This window comes from Pogonomyrmex barbatus, unplaced genomic scaffold (assembly GCF_055798465.1).
Source record: "Pogonomyrmex barbatus isolate J1 unplaced genomic scaffold, ASM5579846v1 scaffold2, whole genome shotgun sequence".
Lineage (NCBI taxonomy): Eukaryota > Metazoa > Arthropoda > Insecta > Hymenoptera > Formicidae > Pogonomyrmex > Pogonomyrmex barbatus.
In genome coordinates this window covers 14195362-14216263 of record NW_028297116.1, presented here as the reverse complement: position 1 = coordinate 14216263, position 20902 = coordinate 14195362, and the positions used below count along the sequence as shown (strand labels likewise).

The following is a 20902-nucleotide window of genomic DNA, read 5'->3' as shown; positions in this document are numbered from 1 at the left end:
GTACAGAAAAAAATTATAACATAATTTAAATAAAACAACGTCATTACCGCATCTACCGCTATCATATTAATAACTCACATACTTTCACTTACATATAATTTTATGCACTAATAAAAACAAACGATACTTATTCTAACAATTGTACATTATCAAATCTTACTTCTATTAAAATGCTGCCTTTTACAAAAATTTTATATATCAATTTTGTTGCTGCATTTTGCCAAATTTATTTGCCATGACTCGATTATAATGGCAAAGAGAATCGAAACCTATCAAAAATGTCATATATGAGAATGATAATGGCAGAATCTCGAGATGTTTCAGAAAAAGCAGAACAAAAACATGCATCTATCAATACAGATCCGGTCTCCTCTGCATACGTTCCATGTATAAGGAAAAAAGTAGTTTATTGCTCTCATAGTAAAAAGGATTCTCCGTTGCATCTAAATCTGGCCTGTAATCACTGGTAAAATTGCTTTGGCTAGAACCACAGCTACCTCCAGGTGATGAATTCTGAGACATCTCTGAGCAGCTTGGAGAAGATACGAAATTTCCACTTTCCCAATCAGTCTCCATGCTCTCCACTACATTCTCTACTGTGTTCTCTTGCAAACCAGATAAGCCATTAATATGAAGATTATTAATTCGTTTACTCAATGGCATAAATTCGCTAGACTCTTCTTCTATATTGCGATGTCTCTTTCTAAAGGATTAACATGAAATGTATGATGATATGATCGTTAAAATATTGTTAAAAACTAAGACTATATTTTACAAGTTCTTTTTCTCTTATATATTCTTGTATATATCTATACGTATGAAATTGCATATTATATCACAAATTGTTTGAACAAAGAACAAACCTATTGGTCATGATTGATGATATGGTTCAAACTCCTCCACGATGATTTCAACAAAAATATTTTCTCAACCGATACATGCTACGGTTCTTGTCGACGTTGCGATATTTCAATCGATTATATTCCAAGATTTTACTACAAAATATAAAATACAATCACTAACTCTCAGTCTTTGAATCCGATGAATAGATGAGATTTATATTACGATAAATCATTAAAAAACTAACCTCCTCTTTGAAATTCTCAAATCGTAAAACTCATGAATTGTCAACATTGCGTGCAGACAACTGAGCCTGGATCCTCATGCAGACACCAGCGCTTTGACACTGATGCTGATTAGTGAAAAATGAATAGTGGGGATAAAACGGCAAATGAATCTTTACTATTTACCCCTATTATCCGTTTTTCACCAATCAGCGCTCAGTATCAAAACGCCGGTGTCTACATGAGGATCCAGGCTGATTGCATACACGCAAAAAATACTGAAGATACAGATAGTGCTTTTTCATGAAAGCCATGTTCCATTTGACCACGTTGCAATTGGCCACGTCCATTCACATCGGCCGGTACTTAGGAATTTTCCAGTGGACAGCAATCAGAAAATTTTATATTTAATTGTCTAATCAATAAAATGTACGATCAAAGAACATAAAAATAGATGCATCCAAGATGCGGATTAGACCCTACGCACAATGGAGAAAATATTAGGAATAAGACTAAATGTTAAATTTTAGAAATAAAAATTTAGAATAAAAATTAAACGTAACGCACAAATAAATAAATACAAGTAAGTATAAGATATGACTATATTTTATACTTATTTATATTTATTGTCTTGTGTCTTGTATTTAATTTTTATTTCGAATTTTTATTTCCAAAATTTAATATTTCTTATTCCTAATTTCTCCATTGTGCGTAGGCCCTAATACGACATTTTCATAAAAAAAGAGGGCATAATATTGGTAATAACAAAAATCCTTACAACACAATTTAATTTCTGTTGAATTGATGATACTATGTAAGTAATAATCTGTTGCGGAAGCCTGTTTGACATGTGTATATGCATATGTTACATGACATGTGCATATATAAAGTAATAAGTATTTTCTAACTGTAAATATAAAATATATTAAAAGAAAAACAAGGATGAAAAAGAAAAAGAAAAGGAAAAATAAATGGAAAAGAGATAAATATCAGATAAGTAACTAACATTCTTATAAAATAGAAAATAATTTATCTATATACACACTATGATTATAGATGTGTTGGACCGATTCTTTTTTTCGATTAATTTTTTGTTCTAGGTTCAAGATTGGAGATGAAATGCTTCTTCAAAAAATCAAGGATCAATTTTCTTTGATAATTTATTCCAAATTAAAAATCTAAATTATCTTGGAAGTGCCCGAGTGTCAATGTGGCCATTTAGCGATGACTTATACCAGCCTGATCACCCTTGATGATGATCTGAATCAAATGGATAGGCAATCCTTTGTAGAAGGAGTACGAGCTTGTCAGAATCCAAATAAATCTTTCACAGCCATGGTTATCGGATGCGAAAGCGACATGAGATTCCTCTATTGCGCCTCATGTATATCAGCGATTTTAGATGACTGATGGATATATCCAAGTGCTATAGACTATATTTTACAAAGCATTTTGTAAGCATTTATTACGTCAAATTATTAGCACAAGTTTCACAACATATGCATTGTTACATTAGTTTTATCTTCTTTTAGTGTTAATGTTGTTTAACAGATGATTCATATTGTGATAATTGCAGTACGATGACGATATTGGGCAAGGATAAGGTCTCGAATCTCATGGAGGCTCCATGTTTTGTGCCGTGGCGAGTTTATTTTTAATGAGAAAATTAATGTATCAAACATATTGGTGAAATTTGACAACAATTCGACCTGATCCTTTACACACATATTTAGGTAAATGTATAAAATTTACATTACGATTTTATTCTGTAATATAATTTACAGATCTCTGATATATAAAAATGTGTCATATTAGAAAATTTTTTTTCAGTCAATCTTTATTTTAAATAGTACAAGTATAGACATGTAATTTCTTTTTATCAGTAGAACTTCTGAGAAAACGACAAAGAGAGAAAGAAAATGGCAAGGGACAATTTTCAATCGCAAAAAATTCATTATCAAGCGTGAATACTCTATATCCCAAGTTGATTCTATGCACTTTATAAATCACGATAATACTTAATACAACTTGTAATATTGTTTATTTGTAGTTTATTTGATTTATGTTTACAAAAGATAGAATAAGAAATTTGCACTTGCATTTTCTTTTTGTCTAATTTTTCTCAAATTTATAATCTGTCTCGATGTTATCGAAATAAGCGAAAAACTACATTTTTCTTGCGCACAGAATGATTTTAATAATAATATTAGCATTTTGATAAATACTACGTCACGTTTCAATTCGTCCACTCTAATATAATAATATACAACTTGATCAAAAAAAGAAAAAATTTCACATGGAAACCCTGACACATATTCGCATATGGAGAGATATTCAAATATGCTGTATTTGGTTAGTAAGCGTTGATACCAAATGCAATTATACGACAAATAAAGAAAATCTAGAAAAGAGTTATATCATAATGGTCAAATTATATTCCCTATCTGAAATTTAAAGTTGCATATACATGTAAAAATTACACATATCTACGTCATTTTTACATTGTACTACGCACACGCACGTGTGCACACACCATACACGTACAATATACAAAAATTTATAATTTTTCATTACCTTTACAAAAATTTAATATTAGAAGGTAATGATCAATTACTTATTTCGAGTATCAAAAGCAGTTAGAATTTTTTATATTTAAAGTAATTCTTAATATTAAATTGGTTTATATTAAATTACGTTTCTATAAGGATACATTGACAAAATCCAAGCGGGTCAAGTGCTATATATTACTGCGGATAATGAAGAGATTAAATTATAAAAATATTAATAAATAAATTATATGTATTTATCATAATAATACATGCATCATAAAATGTATATATTTATTAATGTATATATTATATTTAAAATCATAATCATACTTATGATCATAGAACTTGCATTGTTATAATAAAAGACAAAAATTCGTAATTAGACATAACTCACAAAGCGATTATAGTATTTGACATCATTTGTATGCTGCATTCGATGCATCAGAATTAGACCTTCATTAGTCATTAAGCAATAAATCGTTCCCGATCGTTGCGCGCAAATCTTTTGATAAAGTCAATGAATTAATTGTCTAATAGGTAAATATATTGCAACAGCACAAAAGAATCACGGAAAAATCATATTTAAGCTTTATCTCGAAGGATGCCGACATCCGGAGGATATTGCCTTGGCATTACATCCCGCCACAAGAAGGGGAAACCTTATATTTTATCTCGGACTCGAAACTTATAAAAATTTACAAAAATGTTACATTTTTTAAGAATCTAATCTCCAGTACTGTAGTTTAGAATTGGTGCTTATAAATATTAACATCATAATCTTCTTAACTGTAATAATAAATGATTGACAGCAAAATTCATGAATAATACGTTTAAAATATTTATGGATTACAAGGTTTTCCAACTTTAAAAAACAATCAATGTCGATGTCGAACTGAGAATTCGATTATTGATAAAATTTGCGATCCCACCATCTAATCTACGTGCAACATTAAAATCACGTTGCAATTAACAAATGTTATTATATAAAAAAATCTTCATAATTTCTTCATGTTTTCTTGATATTCTCGTCAACTAATTTAACTTGAAAATAGATCAATATTTAAGTTTTTACACACATTCCGTACAAGACTTCTTCTGAGATTAATCATTTGCAAATTACTTTTCAGAAAGAAGAATAGGAGAGATAGAGACGGATAAGGCGAGAGAGAGCGGGGTAGGGGGGAGGAGTGAGGTAGGAAGGGAAAGAGGAAGGAGGGGAGGAATAGGAATTCTTGCGTTCACGCGACGCGTTGTACGGTCAACCTTGTGAAACGTGCGCGTACGTGGCCTTGATTCTAAAGCCGTGAAAATACATGGCCGTCGTCTCAGGTTAATTAAACCAAGCCACCAAGTCATTGACTTTATTGGTGCGGCCAATTTCTCCTCGATGATTCGCAGTATGAGAAACGAAACAAGTTTCACATTATGCCTATTGTTTTTTGTCTTACTAATTTGAAAAGAAAAGAAAGAAGCATATTATGCGAGATGTCTTTTTTAGTATTAGTATTGATTAAAAGAACAGAAATTATAAAAGAGCATTAAAAAGACAGCGCATCACTGCGATATCTATTTTAAAGTACAAAATACGATTTTTCAATAAATAACGTTCCCAAAATTTTACGCCATGATGATTATGATTTATATAGAGTACTTTCCATTGGAAAAGAGCAATGTGATGTCCTTTTGAAAACTAGATAACTATTAAATTTATCAGGTTAAATTGAGTCATTTATAAACACATGAGTCAAGATGAAGCTGCTTTATCTTCTTATATCATTTTTGATACAACATTATAGGAGTTGCTTTATAAATCCCTAAATTTTGTCACGGAGCTCCCTCGCTTTGGGCGTGGTGCCCACTGCAGACGTCTCTCATCGATTTCTTCACGACTGCAACAAACATCATAAAGCTTGAACAAGATACTTTTCAAATTCTATATTATGAATTTATAAAAATTTATTTATGACGCATATGAATATTTATATATGTATGTACAATGGATTATGGCTTTTTTCTAGGTAAAAACAACGTTTGTGTTGTGACGTTGGAATACTTGTATGGCGCCTTACATCATCATTTTGCATTCCTCTTGGAATGCCTATACACACATGCACGTACACACACACACACACACACACACACACACACACACACGCGCGCGCGCGCGCGCGCGCGTATGGTGTGTAATGGAGAGACAGGTGTCACGGCAGAAGCAGGTTTTCTTCTAGGTCGATTCTCCCCTGATGGCCTCCTTCATCGCTATCTAAATCGTACCAATCCACTTTTTCGTACCTGCGAAAGAATAACCGTTGGTTAAGAAATCATCCAAAAGATATTATTAGCACTAAAAATGACGACAATAACGATTAAGTGAAACAAAAAGAAACGCGTGTAAGATTATGATTGTGTATAAATAAAGATATTTAATTTTTCTCAATTTCCGCGTTCGATATACCGATGAATGTCACATGAAAAAGTGAAATTCTCGTTTTTTCGGTTCGATTTCAAACATATATGTCAATTTTAGATTCACTCGTTAATAAAACTTGAATATTCTCGAATAGTTCCGATAAGTTGGTGAATAAAAGCAACTATAATTCTTATGTTAAATCATCTCATGGAATAATCTCTTAATCATAGACAACTGGTATAGGCTAACTAGGATACAAGTAACTTTAATACTATTTACGAAAGCTACAACTTTTATAACTATATTAATGATGAGATTTCACATATTAATACGTGACATTAAGAGATGACAAAGACGATTTGAGAGAAAGCAGGATAAAATTGCAATTGTGTTTGTATGTATGTGCGATCTCGCGCGCGAATAGGAGTTATATATGAATCATTATGTTGTTGAAAGTAGCTTGTAGAATACAGCAGTTATATAATTTATTTACAGTTTTATATTATATTAATTTTTCAAATGTAATTATCACCGACCGATATTCTTCACTTCATTTATTGCTTTTATCTTTTCTATCACAGACTTGATTTTATGCAATTGCATGCAAAATAGATATTATTTTCATAGGGATTATGGAAATATTGGCCCCGATCATCGATTTGTCAAATATTATCCATTTAACAGTTTCGAAAATGTAAAAAATCTTTTCGGAAATAAAACAACCGCGTAAAATTAGGTTTGCATAGAGAGGATAAGATTCGACAGTATTTGGCTTAAAGTTATTTTCAATCATTTTGAAAACGATAAACGTATCGTAATACATATGACATGCTGATTTTGCAAACCGCGAAAAGCATGTTTGTGTTTCGATTAAATGATAACTGACTAAACGTTAAGTGCATTCCAGAAAATATAAAAAAACTGTTCGCCTTTCTATAGATCTCGTCATGATTCCTAATAAATAATAGTGGACCTGGCCTACTTTCGTTGCATACATCGAAAAAACTCTATTAGGTTAGGTAGGCTTGTTTGCAGGTAGGTAATTCTATAACTTCTCTATCGATGTAAATTTATACTCGACTTGAAAATGTAAAAAATGTATGTCCAAATTCATATATCTTATATTTATGTTTATATATCTTATAATTACGTTATAATTATGTTTGTATAAAAGAATTTCACAATCATTTTCGGCTTTATGTAACACACATAGAGTTCATTGAGTCGCGAAGCCGTGACCGCATTTCAAATTCTTGACTGTTTCACGTGAGCTCGTTGATCGCAGTCTCTGAAAGGAGTCAAGAACGCAAATGGTCGCTAATATGTACGAGAACGCATTTGTTTGATGCCTACCTCTAGTATCGGTTAGTCTAGGTCTAGGTTATTCGTATAACTCAAGCTAAAGCATAAGCATTTAACGTCATTTGAAATTTGAAATTCACCGACTTTACTATTAATCGTGCCATGCGTCGTGTTAAAATGCTACGTAGCTGAATCAAAGATTCAAGATAACAATCTGAACTGGTAAAACGAACCAAATATGGTTATATATCCAAGAGAGCTTTCCAATAAAGAATATGTTGGAACGTCTCTCTCTCTCTCTCTCTCTCTCTCTCTCTCTCTCTCTCTCTCTCTCTCTCTCTCTCCCCTCCTTCTTCTCTTCTTCACTCCCATTCTCCCACTTCTCATTCCTCTTTTTTTCTTATCGCGAGCGAAATTAGGCTTAGTCTAATTACTCTCGAAAATACGAATTACAATATTGAAATTAATATTTTTATCCGCATTATTGCTCATTAAGAAGCATAGCCAATGATTGCGTTCTACGACTTAAATATTTTTTTAAGTCGATATTAATTGCATGCTTGTATGGATCCTTGAAGAAAACTCTTTCGTCGCAACGTTCCATTCATATGATACGATGCGATACAACTCAACGTAGGGCTCTATGTATATGCGTGCGCGCGCGCACATGTGACGATGACTAATCCATGCGAATGTGTCATGTTGCAAAGGACGAAGAGATACGTCTGTAAAAATTGAGTGCTGGTACAATCCCATTCTTTCTCTTACAAACATACATGTAGATATCTATTTGTTTTTTTTATTAATTATCAAATTTGTTGGTTTAAAGAGTCCTTCTCAAATTTTCAAATTAGACGAATTGTACAAATAGGAATTGGAATGATCACCTGCTTGGTAGACTCGACTAGTCGTCGGCGTCGATTCGATTTCTCAATTTTACGTGAAATAAGTAGTACATAAATATAGTGATCGAGTATTATCGCACGATTGAGATTCCACGTAGCACGTATGTACCGAGTGATGGCGTCAACCGAGTGTACGACGGTACTGTTATAAGACAGTATCATATAAGATAGAATCACGTTAAGCACATAAGCTGCATTAAATCAATATCGTTGTCATATTTACAAATGGTTAAACATTTAATAATAAAATCTCCGCTACAAGCGCGCGCGCGCGCTTTCTTTAAAAAAAAAAATTTTTTTTTAAAAGAACATTTATATAATGTTCTTTTATGAATTTTTAATATTACATTTAATATCGATTTAGACGACATACGGTATTGCATCGGCTATATAGATATCGATGTGTCAGTGCGATGCCATATCCATCTATCAGCCCACTTTGGATACGTCACTTGACAATTAACGAGTTTCTCTACTCTTTTCGCGGACAATTTATGCTCAAGCACGCGCGTTGCAAGTAGCGAGAATCATCGCATCAAATTCCGCGAAACCGTATAATAGCTCAGTTTGAGTCTTTCAAATTTATTTCTCGAATTCATCGAATCATTTTTAATATGCGAATATCTTGTTTATTCATCCAAAATGACATGACCCGATCGTACGTCGGATTTTAGCAACGGTGATAACACGGGCAGATAATGACGTGTCTCGCGTCTGCTAAAAACAACGTCGATGATTCGATGACTCGATGTAACAATTCGAGAGTCTTACAAGAGCGAGACCTCTTTCAAGACCTTGACGCGAGACCTTATTTGGTAGACAAGGTCGAAACGTCTCTTGGGTCATTGGGTCTTTAGGACGCGCGAACACAACAGAGCTAATTATTTTATTTCAAGAAAAATCGGCGTGCGCCGAGATTAATCGAGATATGGAGATCGGATGAGGCTGTTGACGAGACACTCGTCATGCCATACGTCACGCGCGATGTTGCCATAGAGAAGACTCATCTAAATAACATAATGATAATAATCACGTCAATCGCGTCACGAAACCGCTACGTGGTTTAAATGACTCGATCGAGAGTAATCGGGCGTTCGCGTACGAATTGAAACACGCGATCATTCGCAGGATGAATCATCGAAAGCACGCGGATATTACTAAACGCACTCGTTGTGCGGAAACCTTTGGGAAACGATAATTCCACGCATTCATCTGCAAAGGAGGGTATCGGCAAATTAACATCCGTTTTTTCCCACATTTACATCCGCGTATATCCGCGATGGCAGCCGGTCACGTGTTCGACGGCGCGGCGAGACCACGAGCCACGAGCCACGAGCCACGAGCCACGAGCCACGAGCCACGAGCCACGAGACAACGAGACTCGGAGTTTCGAGAAGGAGCGTATCGATTTTGAGCGTCAGGCTCCTCTCCCACGTAGTTCGTCGCACCGGTTAAATGCGTCTGTCTTGTCTTGCCTGTATCACCCAACGCTATATCGCGTAGGACCTACACTCTACACCCTTGAAACGTAGAGCAGACTTGGGAGGCAAGCATATATGACGTGGCAAAAGAGTGCAACGCACTCGTCGCCTGCCCTTGAATCCACGTTGGCTGGAAATCTACTTGCTGGAAATGTACAAATGTGCAAATTCGTTCCGAGAAAGACCGCGTAAAAAAAATCACGTCTCTCATCGCGCCTCTCATCGTTCTCATTGCGTTGACGGCATCGATCTTGTTTGATTTCGAAATTTATTTTTATAACATTTTATACTTATGTGTCATTCACCTGTCTCTCGTGGAGCGCGAAATCGTCATTTCATTTCAGTAAATTGGAGAAAATTTGTCTGAAATCTTAATGACAAACATGCGATTGCGGCGATATACAGCAGTCGCGTACATACACACGTGGATTTCGAAATCGAATCAACATCTCTTTTTTATCTTTAAACTGAACTTTTCAAACTTGAAAAAGTTGTCGCGGAGCATCGCCGTGCGCAACGCAGATCGCCGAGATGTAGCGCTTTCGCGCGAGTAAAGCTAAGCGTCCGATGTGCAACCTATTCGGATGTATAATTTAAAGGTACGCGCCTATCGCCAACGTACGTGCGTACGTACGAGATCGCAAGCTCATGCAGGTAGCTACGAGGTAGTTAATCTTAAAGCGAGTCTTTACGCTAGTGCACGCTTCCAAGAGACACGCTTTCCGTATCGTACGATTTGAAACGGCATTTGGAGAATCTAGCCGCTAGCCGGCCGGCGGACCAATCGGCGTGTCGCTTTCGTTTTATGCCCATATATGGCAAGAGCTGTGAATCCGTACGGTGGGAGAAGCTGACTGGACGAGTCTATTGTGCATAGCGAGGGGTGTCTCGCAGATCGGTAGGTGCCTACAAACACACGTCACACATTCACGTCACACGTATGTGTGGAGGTGTAATAAAACGATGAATGCAATCGGACGTCGTTTCTTTCGAGCGCATAGATATTTAATCATTCTTCTCGCAATCGCGTGCATTACGTTCCGAAAAATGGATGGATATAAGTTGAAATTTAAAGAAATATCGATAAAAATGTCAAAGACGTCGCATGCCAACCACACCTCTGGACGAGTCCATGTAACGTGACGTGAGCTGCGCGAGGTGGCGCGGCGCGGAGCGGAGCAGCGCTCGCGATACCGGCTTGTGGCTGACGGTTGTCCGACCAGACGATTTCGCTCATAGCATTCGCGGTGCTGCACGGTGTTGCTTCTGTTGCTGCTGGCCGATTATCACTCTCGCCTATATTCGATCCGCTCGCTCGCGAACAGCGTTCAACAGCGTTTAACAGTTTTTCACGGCGCGCTAAGAGACAGGTAAGTGGATAGGATAGCCGCGTGTCCCGCGGCGCTTACATACGCCTCGCTACGCCTTCTCTTTGAATCTGATCCGTCAAGGTGAGATCAGCTCGCAAAGAATGAAATGTATAATTGTAAATCGCGGCGGGATGTCATTTCGAATTTAACGAACGCACGGTCAAATTTTATTCATTTTCTCTTTTCTTCGCGTCTTTTGGATGTGTCGCCTTTTGCGCGGCGGCTTTTTGTCTGGAATCGCGTAACATCGAGGCAGTCGACAGGTTGTCGACGACAAGTGGTTTAGTAGACGTAACGCCAAGACGGCCAGGCAGGTGGTTGCGAGGCGACGACGATGCGAAGCTTTATTAATAGCAACGACGCGTAACGCGTTACTAACCTACCGCGCTTACGACAGATGGGCGTCTCTTCGTTTCTCTATGCGATGTAACGCGTAATCGCACATACGTGACTAATTCCAATTTTCCAATTCATCACGAGATTGAAATGTTTGGAAGAAATATATCTCTCAAATCATTGAAAAATCAACTTTAGATTATCATATTTCCGTCATGGATAACGAATGTCTACGCGAATTGGTTCAAGAATGAAATTGCCAAACGAAAGGTGTAATTTACAGACGAATAATCGATTATCTCATACAGCCGATTCATTTAAAAGATTTTGTAGAATATTTGATAGTTAATTTATACGTTCCATCGATAGATATCATATCGGTATACCGTGAAGCCGACCGGCTTGTCAATCTTGTCATCGCTCCGCGTTACGAGATAGAGAGGTGGACAGAGAGGGAGAGAGAAGAGAAAGAAAAAGAAAATATGAGAGAGAGGAGAGCGTGTACATGTATGTGGTGTTTTGTGCGTGTGTGTGTGTGGTGTGCGCGCGCGCGCGCGTGTGTGTAGTGTGTGAGTATATATATGATGGAGCGGCAGGGGGGCTACGGACCCCTCTGTGTCAGAGTACTTCCATATATGGTAAAGAAAACCAGGATTGGTTGAGGATATCCCACCCTTATTGGCCAAGCGTCGAGTGGTGGGGCCGAGGAACAACGCATCTGTTCATATAATACACCGTGAACCACGATCGTTGGGTACATTCTGCGTTTAGTGCTAGATCGGTCGACTGTGCGACAGTGTCGCTGCTCAAACTTGTATATAACTTCAATCTTTTTATACAAAACGTAAGTCTATATAAAGTGTCAGCGATCGCGGAGCGATATCTAGGATTAGCGTAGTAATCGTTGCGAAGAATCGGGAAAAGTTATAGAAAAAGTGCAAATAATAGTGGTGAATGTGTATTTTAATTTCGGATGTTGCGTAGCGCATTCAGTGTTTAAGGTGAAGACATTCGGGGGATGTATAATTGATGTAATCATTAGGTCACTACAGCTTTGAAAATTTTAAACCATTGCAAAATCAAGTTTAACGAGCATGCATGTGTTACTTGATAGACCCAATATCGTGACATTGCATATACGAGATGTGAAATCAAAGCTAAATTTGCAAAATGTTACAAAATTTCGAAAAATGTTTTTTTATTAACAAGGGTAGAGTGGAATCGAATTGAGTCGAGTCGTGTCGTGTCATGCGGAGCAGGGCGGGGCAGGGTGGGGCAGGGCAGGGTACAGCCGGGCAAGGCAAGGCAAGGCAAGGCAGGGCAAGGCAGGGCAGGGCAAAGCACGGCAGGGCAGGATAGGGTGCGGTTCTTCGATAATTAAATGATAAGATTGTTCTCGCATTTTCTTGAAAAATTTCTTCGCATTATCTCGTCGTGTCTACAATTTTGATTGCTACTCAACTTATGCTTATCCATATCTCTAAATATTTAACATTTTGAATATACGATTTACGAGAATCATTCATTTCTTACGACTTCTTCTGCTTATATTACGTGTCCTTTCGACGCCATTTTGAATGTATGAAGCGAATACCGGTGACCAATCAATGGGATATTTCGATATTTATACGCCCGCTAGTTTACCAATGAATCCGGATTTTTAATTACTTAGTAAATTATAAATGGAGATAATATTTGTCGTGATATATTTATTCAAGAATCAAAGCTATCCGACACACTCGTGATAAAATGATGATGAAAAGAGAGAACATACATCTAAAGATGCATTTTAATTTTAATTTGGCTATTCTGTCTTGTATGTGAAAACATTACATTTTCTGCGACTAATCGTGATCTTGCTCTTGCAGATAAATCAAGAAAGCAAACATGTGCGACGAGGAAGTTGCCGCGCTCGTAGTCGACAATGGATCCGGCATGTGCAAGGCTGGTTTCGCCGGGGATGACGCTCCCCGCGCCGTCTTCCCTTCAATCGTCGGTAGGCCGCGTCATCAAGGTGTCATGGTCGGTATGGGACAAAAAGATTCGTATGTTGGTGATGAGGCCCAATCCAAGAGAGGTATCCTAACGCTCAAATATCCGATCGAGCATGGTATCGTTACCAACTGGGACGATATGGAGAAGATATGGCATCACACGTTTTATAACGAATTGCGAGTAGCTCCGGAAGAGCATCCGGTCCTTCTCACCGAGGCACCCTTAAATCCCAAGGCTAATCGTGAAAAGATGACACAGATCATGTTCGAGACATTCAATACTCCTGCGATGTACGTAGCGATCCAGGCTGTACTGTCGCTGTACGCTTCCGGTCGTACCACCGGTATCGTGTTAGACTCGGGCGATGGCGTTTCCCACACCGTACCGATCTACGAGGGATACGCTTTACCGCATGCTATTCTCCGCTTAGATTTGGCCGGTCGCGATTTGACCGATTATCTTATGAAGATTCTCACAGAGAGAGGATATTCCTTCACAACTACGGCCGAACGAGAAATCGTTCGCGACATCAAGGAGAAACTTTGCTATGTAGCGCTCGACTTTGAGCAAGAAATGGCTACAGCGGCTTCTTCGTCCAGTTTGGAGAAGAGCTACGAGCTTCCCGACGGTCAAGTCATCACTATAGGTAACGAACGATTCCGCTGCCCCGAGGCTCTCTTCCAACCCTCGTTCCTAGGTATGGAAGCTTGCGGTATTCACGAGACTACATACAACTCGATTATGAAGTGCGATGTCGACATCCGTAAGGACTTGTACGCCAATACCGTTCTGTCCGGCGGTACTACCATGTACCCTGGCATAGCCGACAGGATGCAGAAGGAGATCACTGCCTTAGCTCCATCTACCATGAAGATTAAGATTATCGCTCCACCCGAGAGGAAATATTCCGTATGGATCGGCGGATCGATTCTCGCGTCGCTCTCCACCTTCCAACAGATGTGGATCTCGAAGCAGGAATACGACGAGTCTGGGCCCTCCATCGTTCACAGGAAGTGCTTCTAAACGCGTTCGCGATTACACATACTATCATTCCCCGATCCCTGAGACTTTGAGAAATGAGAGAGCGAGAGAGAGAGAGAGAGAGAAAGAGAGAGAGAGAGAGAAAAGGAGAAAGAGAGAGGGGGGCTTTTGTCTCGTTTCGCAGGCGGACGTAACATCAACTTCCGCGACGATTGCCCTTTGGTTCCTCCGGGGCAAGGGTAGCTTCTTTCAATTCGGATGTACGTGTTTAAGATACGCGTGATGTAAACGTGTCCGATTAAATGAGAGGAGAGAGGAGCTTACGCGATATCGTGCCCTTCTCCCGCGATCGTTCCTCGGCGGTAACCTAGAGTAGATCGACGGCTCGTTTGAACACGATCATTCTCCATCGTTTTTCATCAATTCGATATAACTATCTTAAACATGTGCCCCGATTCCTAAATACCTTTTTCTACCTTGTCTTATATCGCGTACTTTGTATTATATATTTGAATAACTTGTGTCTACGGTAGCATTTAGCTCAACATTCCTCGCGAAACATCCTTCTCTCAACGCGAGAGCGGAACGCTTTTTTTCCGTTAAACTCGCCAAGCCCTCTCCCGTCACGCGTAAACTTCGATTGCCATTTTTTTACAAGAATCTGAGCAAGAAATAGTTGCGCGGATGACTCCGAGGTTTCTGTCGCGAGAAAAATTGTTGATTATTCTTCCCGTAGAAAGAGACAACGGAGTCTGAACATATGGCAATCAATGCATTCCGATCACTAAGCGGTATTTTTAAGAGATGCATCAAAGTGTTGAACACGTGTGTTACAATGTACGTCATTCCGCGTAGAGAGAGACAAGCCTCTGACTTCTTATCTGTTTATTACCTTTTTTTTTTTTTTTTTTTTTATTTTTATTACAATTGCTATCGTTGAGGGAAAAGATGGCCTTTTTTTGTCTTCTTTCTTTCTTTTTTCCTTTTTTTTTTTTTTACACGATGGGGTAAACCGCTGATCCGAAAAAGTTGTACCAACGTTCGCTCAAACGAAAAAGAAAAGGCACCACGGTTTCAACCCCGTAAGCGTAGCCAAAGTATTATAATTTATTCCCATTGTATTGCGCAAGACCATTCACGTACACATCTTAAAAAGACTACTTTAGACTTATGGGATTATAAAATAAAAGTCTGAAAAATATGATTTGTTGTGTTTCTTGAAATTGTTTCTCTTCACACCTCGTTCTTTCATGATTCAACCTATCGATCACTAATCGGGTAAATTAATTTTTCCCGTATCCTCATTTAGTGCGTATCGCTCTATGTATTTCTTGTATATATAAAGTTCGTATAACGTATTTGTATATAGGTAATATTTGTAATATGATTAAAATTATGTTCTTCCCTCGAACATATTTTCGTTATCCGTTCGAAGCTCGATCCGTCATCAACGATCCTTCATTTTCTCTCCTTTTTTTAATCGTTAAACAGATAAAAATTATTAAAAGTATCCTCTGCTAAAGGGAAGATTCGAATTTCTCATATCAAGTATAGGAAATTTTAAACACAACTTTACGAGAAAAAGAAGAGAGAACTAGCCAAATGATAAATCTAACTTAGAGTTAAAGATATAAAAGATTTGAATAAAACGAAAAAATAGTTTATAGCGGAATAGTTTTAACAAGAGAAAGAGAGGAAAACGCGATAGAGATTAGAAAGCATATTAGAATAGAATAATCGCAAATCTTCCGAGATAAACATACGTGCAAACTCATTTTCATCTAGATTCAGTATAGCAGGATTTTTACGTTTTTTGAATATTTTAAAAATTCAAAGCGAAGCGTGATTGTGTGATTTTAGATCTGGTTTTTTTTTTTTTTTTTTAGTCGAACTCACATATTTATCTTTTCTCTTTTTCTCTCTGGAAATATAGAAAGAAAAGGAAGATGAACTACAAAAAGTTCAGCCGAAAAGTACATTATAATCTTGTGTTGAATTACAAATGATTATTGGCCATTTGTTACGATTAACAATCTTGTTCATTAACAATGTCCTTTTTTATTTCGATATGAAATATTTATCAACATATTTCGTCATTCGTGTCTGTTTCGCGATGAAATTAGCTCAAATTGAAATTTCAGCTTGCCGGCAAGAGGGAAAGAGGGAGGGAGAGAGATGGAAAACTCGTTAATGCATGTAAGGAAAAAAAGGTGCTATGTTATTCTTGGATGTGTCGTAATCACATATCATTTAATCAATTTGAAACGGGAACGAATCGCGAATAATTTTGATTCTGATCTGACAGTCATCTCACGGCATCGTCACTAGAAAAATATGAGACAACATGTCGGTGATCGTCGGCAAAGGTTAGTCAGTGGAATGAGACACTGATTGGATTCCGTAAAACGCATATGCGCGCATTTATCTATAGTTCATGTCACGCAACTATAACAAAATGCGCGCATATGTGCTTTACGGAACCCAACTATTGATTCATCAAATCCAAACCTCAAAAACAAAGCTTTAATTATAAATAATTATAAATACAAAGCTTAAATTAAAAAGACTGCTTAGCGTGTGCTCGTGAATGATACGAATTATGAGTTCTTGGTTTAATTTCGTGAAAAACGCATTTCTCGGAATGTTACGATTGTTTTGGTTTGATAAATCCAAAATACCAAATTCTCTAAGTATATACATTAAAACAAATACAGGCAATACTCTTTCTGTCGAATTGGATCCAAAATGGGATATAAAAAATTTAAAGGAAATTGTTGCGCCTCGGATGGGGATAGCACCGGAAGATGTTAAAATTATATTTGCAGGTAAAGAACTGCACAATTCAACTATAATAGAGGTAAGAGGTCGTTTATACACATAAAGTTATTTCTACGCTTACGTATCTGCTTGTGTGGTGATATATCGATACGTTTACTATTGCAGGAATGTGATTTAGGGCAACAAAGTGTTTTGCATGCAGTACGGACGCCACATGAGAAGCTTAATAGAAAGAAGGATGCTGCAAATTCCATAGAGGAATCTATGTCAGAGATGTCAGATTCGAATGATAGTGGCAGCAAACCTATGAACGAGATACTTATGGATTTATCCTTGGATGAATCAAATCAAAAGGACTTATCCTTGGAAGGTAGTAGCGATATTAATTTTATAAAGATGGTATATTTTATAAACGCTAAGAAACAAATGATTAATTGATCACTTTATTCTTGTTGACAGAGCAGCAGGAAAATCGAGCACATTTTTATGTATACTGTTCGGCGCCATGTAAAGAGGTGACAGCTGGTAAATTAAGGGTCAAATGTGCAACATGTGGTAGCGGTGCTGTAACTGTGGATAGAGATCCTCAATGCTGGCCAGATGTGTTACAACCAAAAAGAATAACCGTACATTGCGAAAATGACTTTTGTCTTGTAACCTCTAATGCGTTTAGAGACGAGACAAATATCCAGATTTCTTACGCTCATTTTTACTTTAAATGTGCAAAGCATCCCAGTTTGGGAGAAAATGACGAAGCTGTACCCCTTTACTTGATAAAGCCAAATTTAAGGAATATTCCTTGTCTAGCATGCATGGATATCAGGTGCTTAATATAATGAAAATATGATATCTCAGAAATATCTTTTAATAACTAATATTGCTCTTTTATTTCATTATATATAGAGAAACTGTTTTGTTATTTCCATGTGAAGCTGGTCATGTGACTTGTCTCGATTGTTTTCGTGAATATTGCACAGTTCGTTTACACGAGCGACAATTTCAATTTGATATTACTGAAGGATATTATACTTTGTCTTGTCCTGCTGGATGCTCCAATTCTTTTATCCGTGAAATTCATCATTTTCATCTTCTTAGCATAGAACAGGTAAATAATTTACATGTAATATTATATTTCTCAATTTGAATTCTTTTGAAAATACTCTAATATATATTTTTTTTTATATATGCAGTATGAAAGGTATCAGAGATTTGGCACGGAGGAATATGTTTTACGCGCTGGTGGTTTTTTGTGTCCAAGACCAAATTGTGGGATGGGTATTATACCTTATGATACAGAAGGTGATACCGAGTGCCGAAAAATCCAGTGTATTGGTGGATGTGGTGTAAGCGATTTTTTTTATATAAGTCTTATGTGTCTTTGTATACGTCTTTTTATTCTTTTGTATTTAAAAATGCACAATTTATGTATTATAAGTTGTGCATTTCTCAATTATATTTCAAATATATTTGAATTAAATTTACATTTGAAACTTATAGAATGTTATTATTAGCTATTTACAATTTTCTTTTTGACATCTTTTTAAAAAAATACAAAATATATGCTAAATATACACGATCCTCTGTAGAATTATAATATTTTCTTTAATTATTAAAATATGCAGTCATTTTAAGATTCTCATTGTTTATTTTCTTGTTTATTATAAGCATCATATTGACGGTCTCTTGCTGATTTACCACGTTGTAATTCTCTAAATGTAACGTTTCTTTAACAACAAATGTACAATATAGACATTTTCTATAAGATAGAAATCAGATTAGTGTCTAATGATTACATTCTTTGAATTTGTGTGTGTGTGTGTGTGTGTGTGTGTGTGTGTGTACATATATATATATATAAAATTATTTTTATTTTTGCAGTATGTCTTTTGCAGAATTTGTTTACAAGGATATCATGTAGGAGAATGTGAGTCACAAACGTCAGAAGCATCTACAAGTGTTTTTTCAACTAGAAATTATTCAATAGATCCTATAAAAGCAAACGAAGTTAGTTAAATTTAATACATCTGTCAAGACAATCTTTTCTCCTTTTTTTCTCGTTTTTTCGAAATTTATTTAGCACACGTATATTTTAGGTTAAATGGGAAGACGCTAGTAAAAAGACGATACAAATATCTACAAAACCTTGTCCTAAATGCAGAACTCCTACTGAACGAGACGGTAAGATTCATAAAAGTTAACATTTTGCTGATGTATATGAACATATATGAAAATGAATTAGGTGGAAAAATTAAAAGAACATAATATATGATAGAAGATATATGATATAAAATTATTTTGTGAGAGATCTATAATTTTATTGTATGATTTCCTTACAAATATAAAAAATATAATAAATTGTCAAGTATTTGTAAACAACATATTTGCAGGAGGTTGCATGCATATGGTATGCACAAGAGCGGGATGTGGCTATCATTGGTGTTGGCTGTGTCAAACAGAGTGGACTAGAGAATGTATGGGTAATCATTGGTTCGGCTAAGGATCTCGCAAGAGAATGTATATATCTATTTGATTTTGATTTTTATTGCACATGGTAGTTTATCTGATATGTATAAATATTATATTAATAATTTTTTCCCCTTGTACAATAATGCTTATAATATTTTTGTATGATGTAAATAATGAATACTGAGTGTCTTTGTAAAGAAGAATTGACATATTCAGTGTCAAAACAGCAATTGAACATTTTATGTAGAGGCTCCAATATCACTTTTGTTCCTAAAGAACCAGCTATGGATGTACGAGCATTACAGTTAAAAGATATAATTGTTACATTTACATATCGAATTAAATGTTTTGCAAAAATCTGTAGTGTTGTAGGAATCGAATCAACATTAAAAGTATACATGTTGGAACGTCTCGAATCAATTTTACTCACTAATTTTCTCTTTTGCCATTTTGTGGAATCAGTGGCATCGCGATTTCAGATTTTTGTACATTATAATATTTATATACCTCATATATTTTTGTCCTTCTTCCATCCCCCCTCCCCCCAATCCTTTCCTTCTCATCAAAGACGTCGAATCTTAAGCATTCCGAAATGACGGTTTGGCAGTTTCATCAGCGAGGATGAAATGAGATTATGTTACGTTTTCGTTTTAATTGGCGTCGCGAAAACGAAGCAGGGGATCGATTGTGTATTTGAGGGTCAATTCACAATCTTCGATTAACTTAAACGACCGGTTATTCCATTGGAATTGATTAATAACATTTATTATTAAGCGAAATATACTAGAATTGATCAATCATTGTTGATACTTAACCGGCTGTTTAAATAAACTGAAGATTGTAAAATTGACTCTAAGCAAGGTGAAAGTTAGAAAAGTGAAGAAATTTACTGTTGGAATTTCAACATAAAATTACAAATATTCTAATAAATTTCCTAACTTTTCTAATTTTCATCTCGTTTCAAAAATCGACTGTAATCGATTATGCAATCGATTCTCAGGATCTAGAATTTTTTTGTGGGAGCGTCCCCCGTTTGACGACGTTGCAATTGGACATAGCCACTTACAGCGATGCTTGGAGATTTTCCACTGGATCAACCAATCAAATAAGTTTATTTAAAATTGGCCAATCGACACGTGGCCAATCGAGCGTCATCCGATTTTCTTGCCTCTCATTGAATATGACAAGCGTATACGTATATGTATATGTATGTATATATATATATATATATGAATGTATCTTAAGCCAGCGGCACACGATACTTT

The 20902-nt window shown here is 36.4% G+C and overlaps 3 protein-coding genes and 2 long non-coding RNA genes across 23 annotated transcripts; 3 read left to right on the top strand and 2 right to left on the bottom strand.

The window, feature by feature from the left end:
* Nucleotides 1-43: 43 nt before the first annotated feature.
* Nucleotides 44-1237, bottom strand: LOC105428681 (uncharacterized). Its single transcript, XM_011641110.2, has 3 exons — nt 1088-1237; nt 864-995; nt 44-703 (listed from the first exon to the last, which is right to left on the bottom strand). The coding sequence occupies exons 2-3, from the start codon at nt 872-874 to the stop codon at nt 352-354; spliced, it is 363 nt and encodes a 120-aa protein (XP_011639412.2). The 5' UTR covers nt 875-995; nt 1088-1237; the 3' UTR covers nt 44-351.
* Nucleotides 1238-1377: 140 nt separating this feature from the next.
* LOC112552742 (uncharacterized) lies at nt 1378-3481 on the top strand. Of its 3 annotated transcripts, none has more exons than XR_016139268.1 (3): nt 1378-1647; nt 2165-2518; nt 2641-3481. It is a non-coding gene; the product is annotated as an uncharacterized LOC112552742 (long non-coding RNA). The 3 variants fall into 3 exon arrangements; XR_016139267.1 differs by having other exon boundaries at nt 1378-2061; XR_016139266.1 differs by having other exon boundaries at nt 1378-2518.
* Nucleotides 3482-5357: 1876 nt separating this feature from the next.
* On the bottom strand, nt 5358-10959 carry LOC105428682 (uncharacterized). Of its 13 annotated transcripts, none has more exons than XR_016139255.1 (5): nt 8604-9384; nt 8213-8372; nt 7174-8050; nt 5683-5905; nt 5358-5502 (listed from the first exon to the last, which is right to left on the bottom strand). It is a non-coding gene; the product is annotated as an uncharacterized LOC105428682 (long non-coding RNA). The 13 variants fall into 13 exon arrangements; XR_016139256.1 differs by having other exon boundaries at nt 9002-9384; XR_016139258.1 differs by lacking the exon at nt 8604-9384 and having other exon boundaries at nt 7174-7311; nt 7377-8050; nt 8213-8585.
* LOC105428683 (actin related protein 1) lies at nt 10939-15594 on the top strand. Its single transcript, XM_011641111.2, has 2 exons — nt 10939-11081; nt 13286-15594. The coding sequence occupies exon 2, from the start codon at nt 13305-13307 to the stop codon at nt 14433-14435; it is 1131 nt and encodes a 376-aa protein (XP_011639413.1). The 5' UTR covers nt 10939-11081; nt 13286-13304; the 3' UTR covers nt 14436-15594.
* An 830-nt stretch (nt 15595-16424) lies between these two features.
* park (E3 ubiquitin-protein ligase parkin) lies at nt 16425-20044 on the top strand. Of its 5 annotated transcripts, none has more exons than XM_089076899.1 (9): nt 16425-16759; nt 17108-17218; nt 17337-17541; nt 17631-17994; nt 18075-18276; nt 18362-18514; nt 19050-19175; nt 19265-19349; nt 19559-20044. In XM_089076899.1, exons 2-9 carry the CDS (start codon nt 17198-17200, stop codon nt 19666-19668), a joined length of 1266 nt encoding a protein of 421 aa, XP_088933025.1. In that variant the 5' UTR covers nt 16425-16759; nt 17108-17197; the 3' UTR covers nt 19669-20044. The 5 variants fall into 5 exon arrangements, 4 of the variants coding, with proteins under 4 accessions (XP_088933025.1, XP_088933023.1, XP_088933024.1 ...); XM_089076897.1 differs by having other exon boundaries at nt 16431-16759; nt 17108-17250; XM_089076898.1 differs by lacking the exon at nt 16425-16759 and having other exon boundaries at nt 16780-17218.
* Nucleotides 20045-20902: the final 858 nt, after the last annotated feature.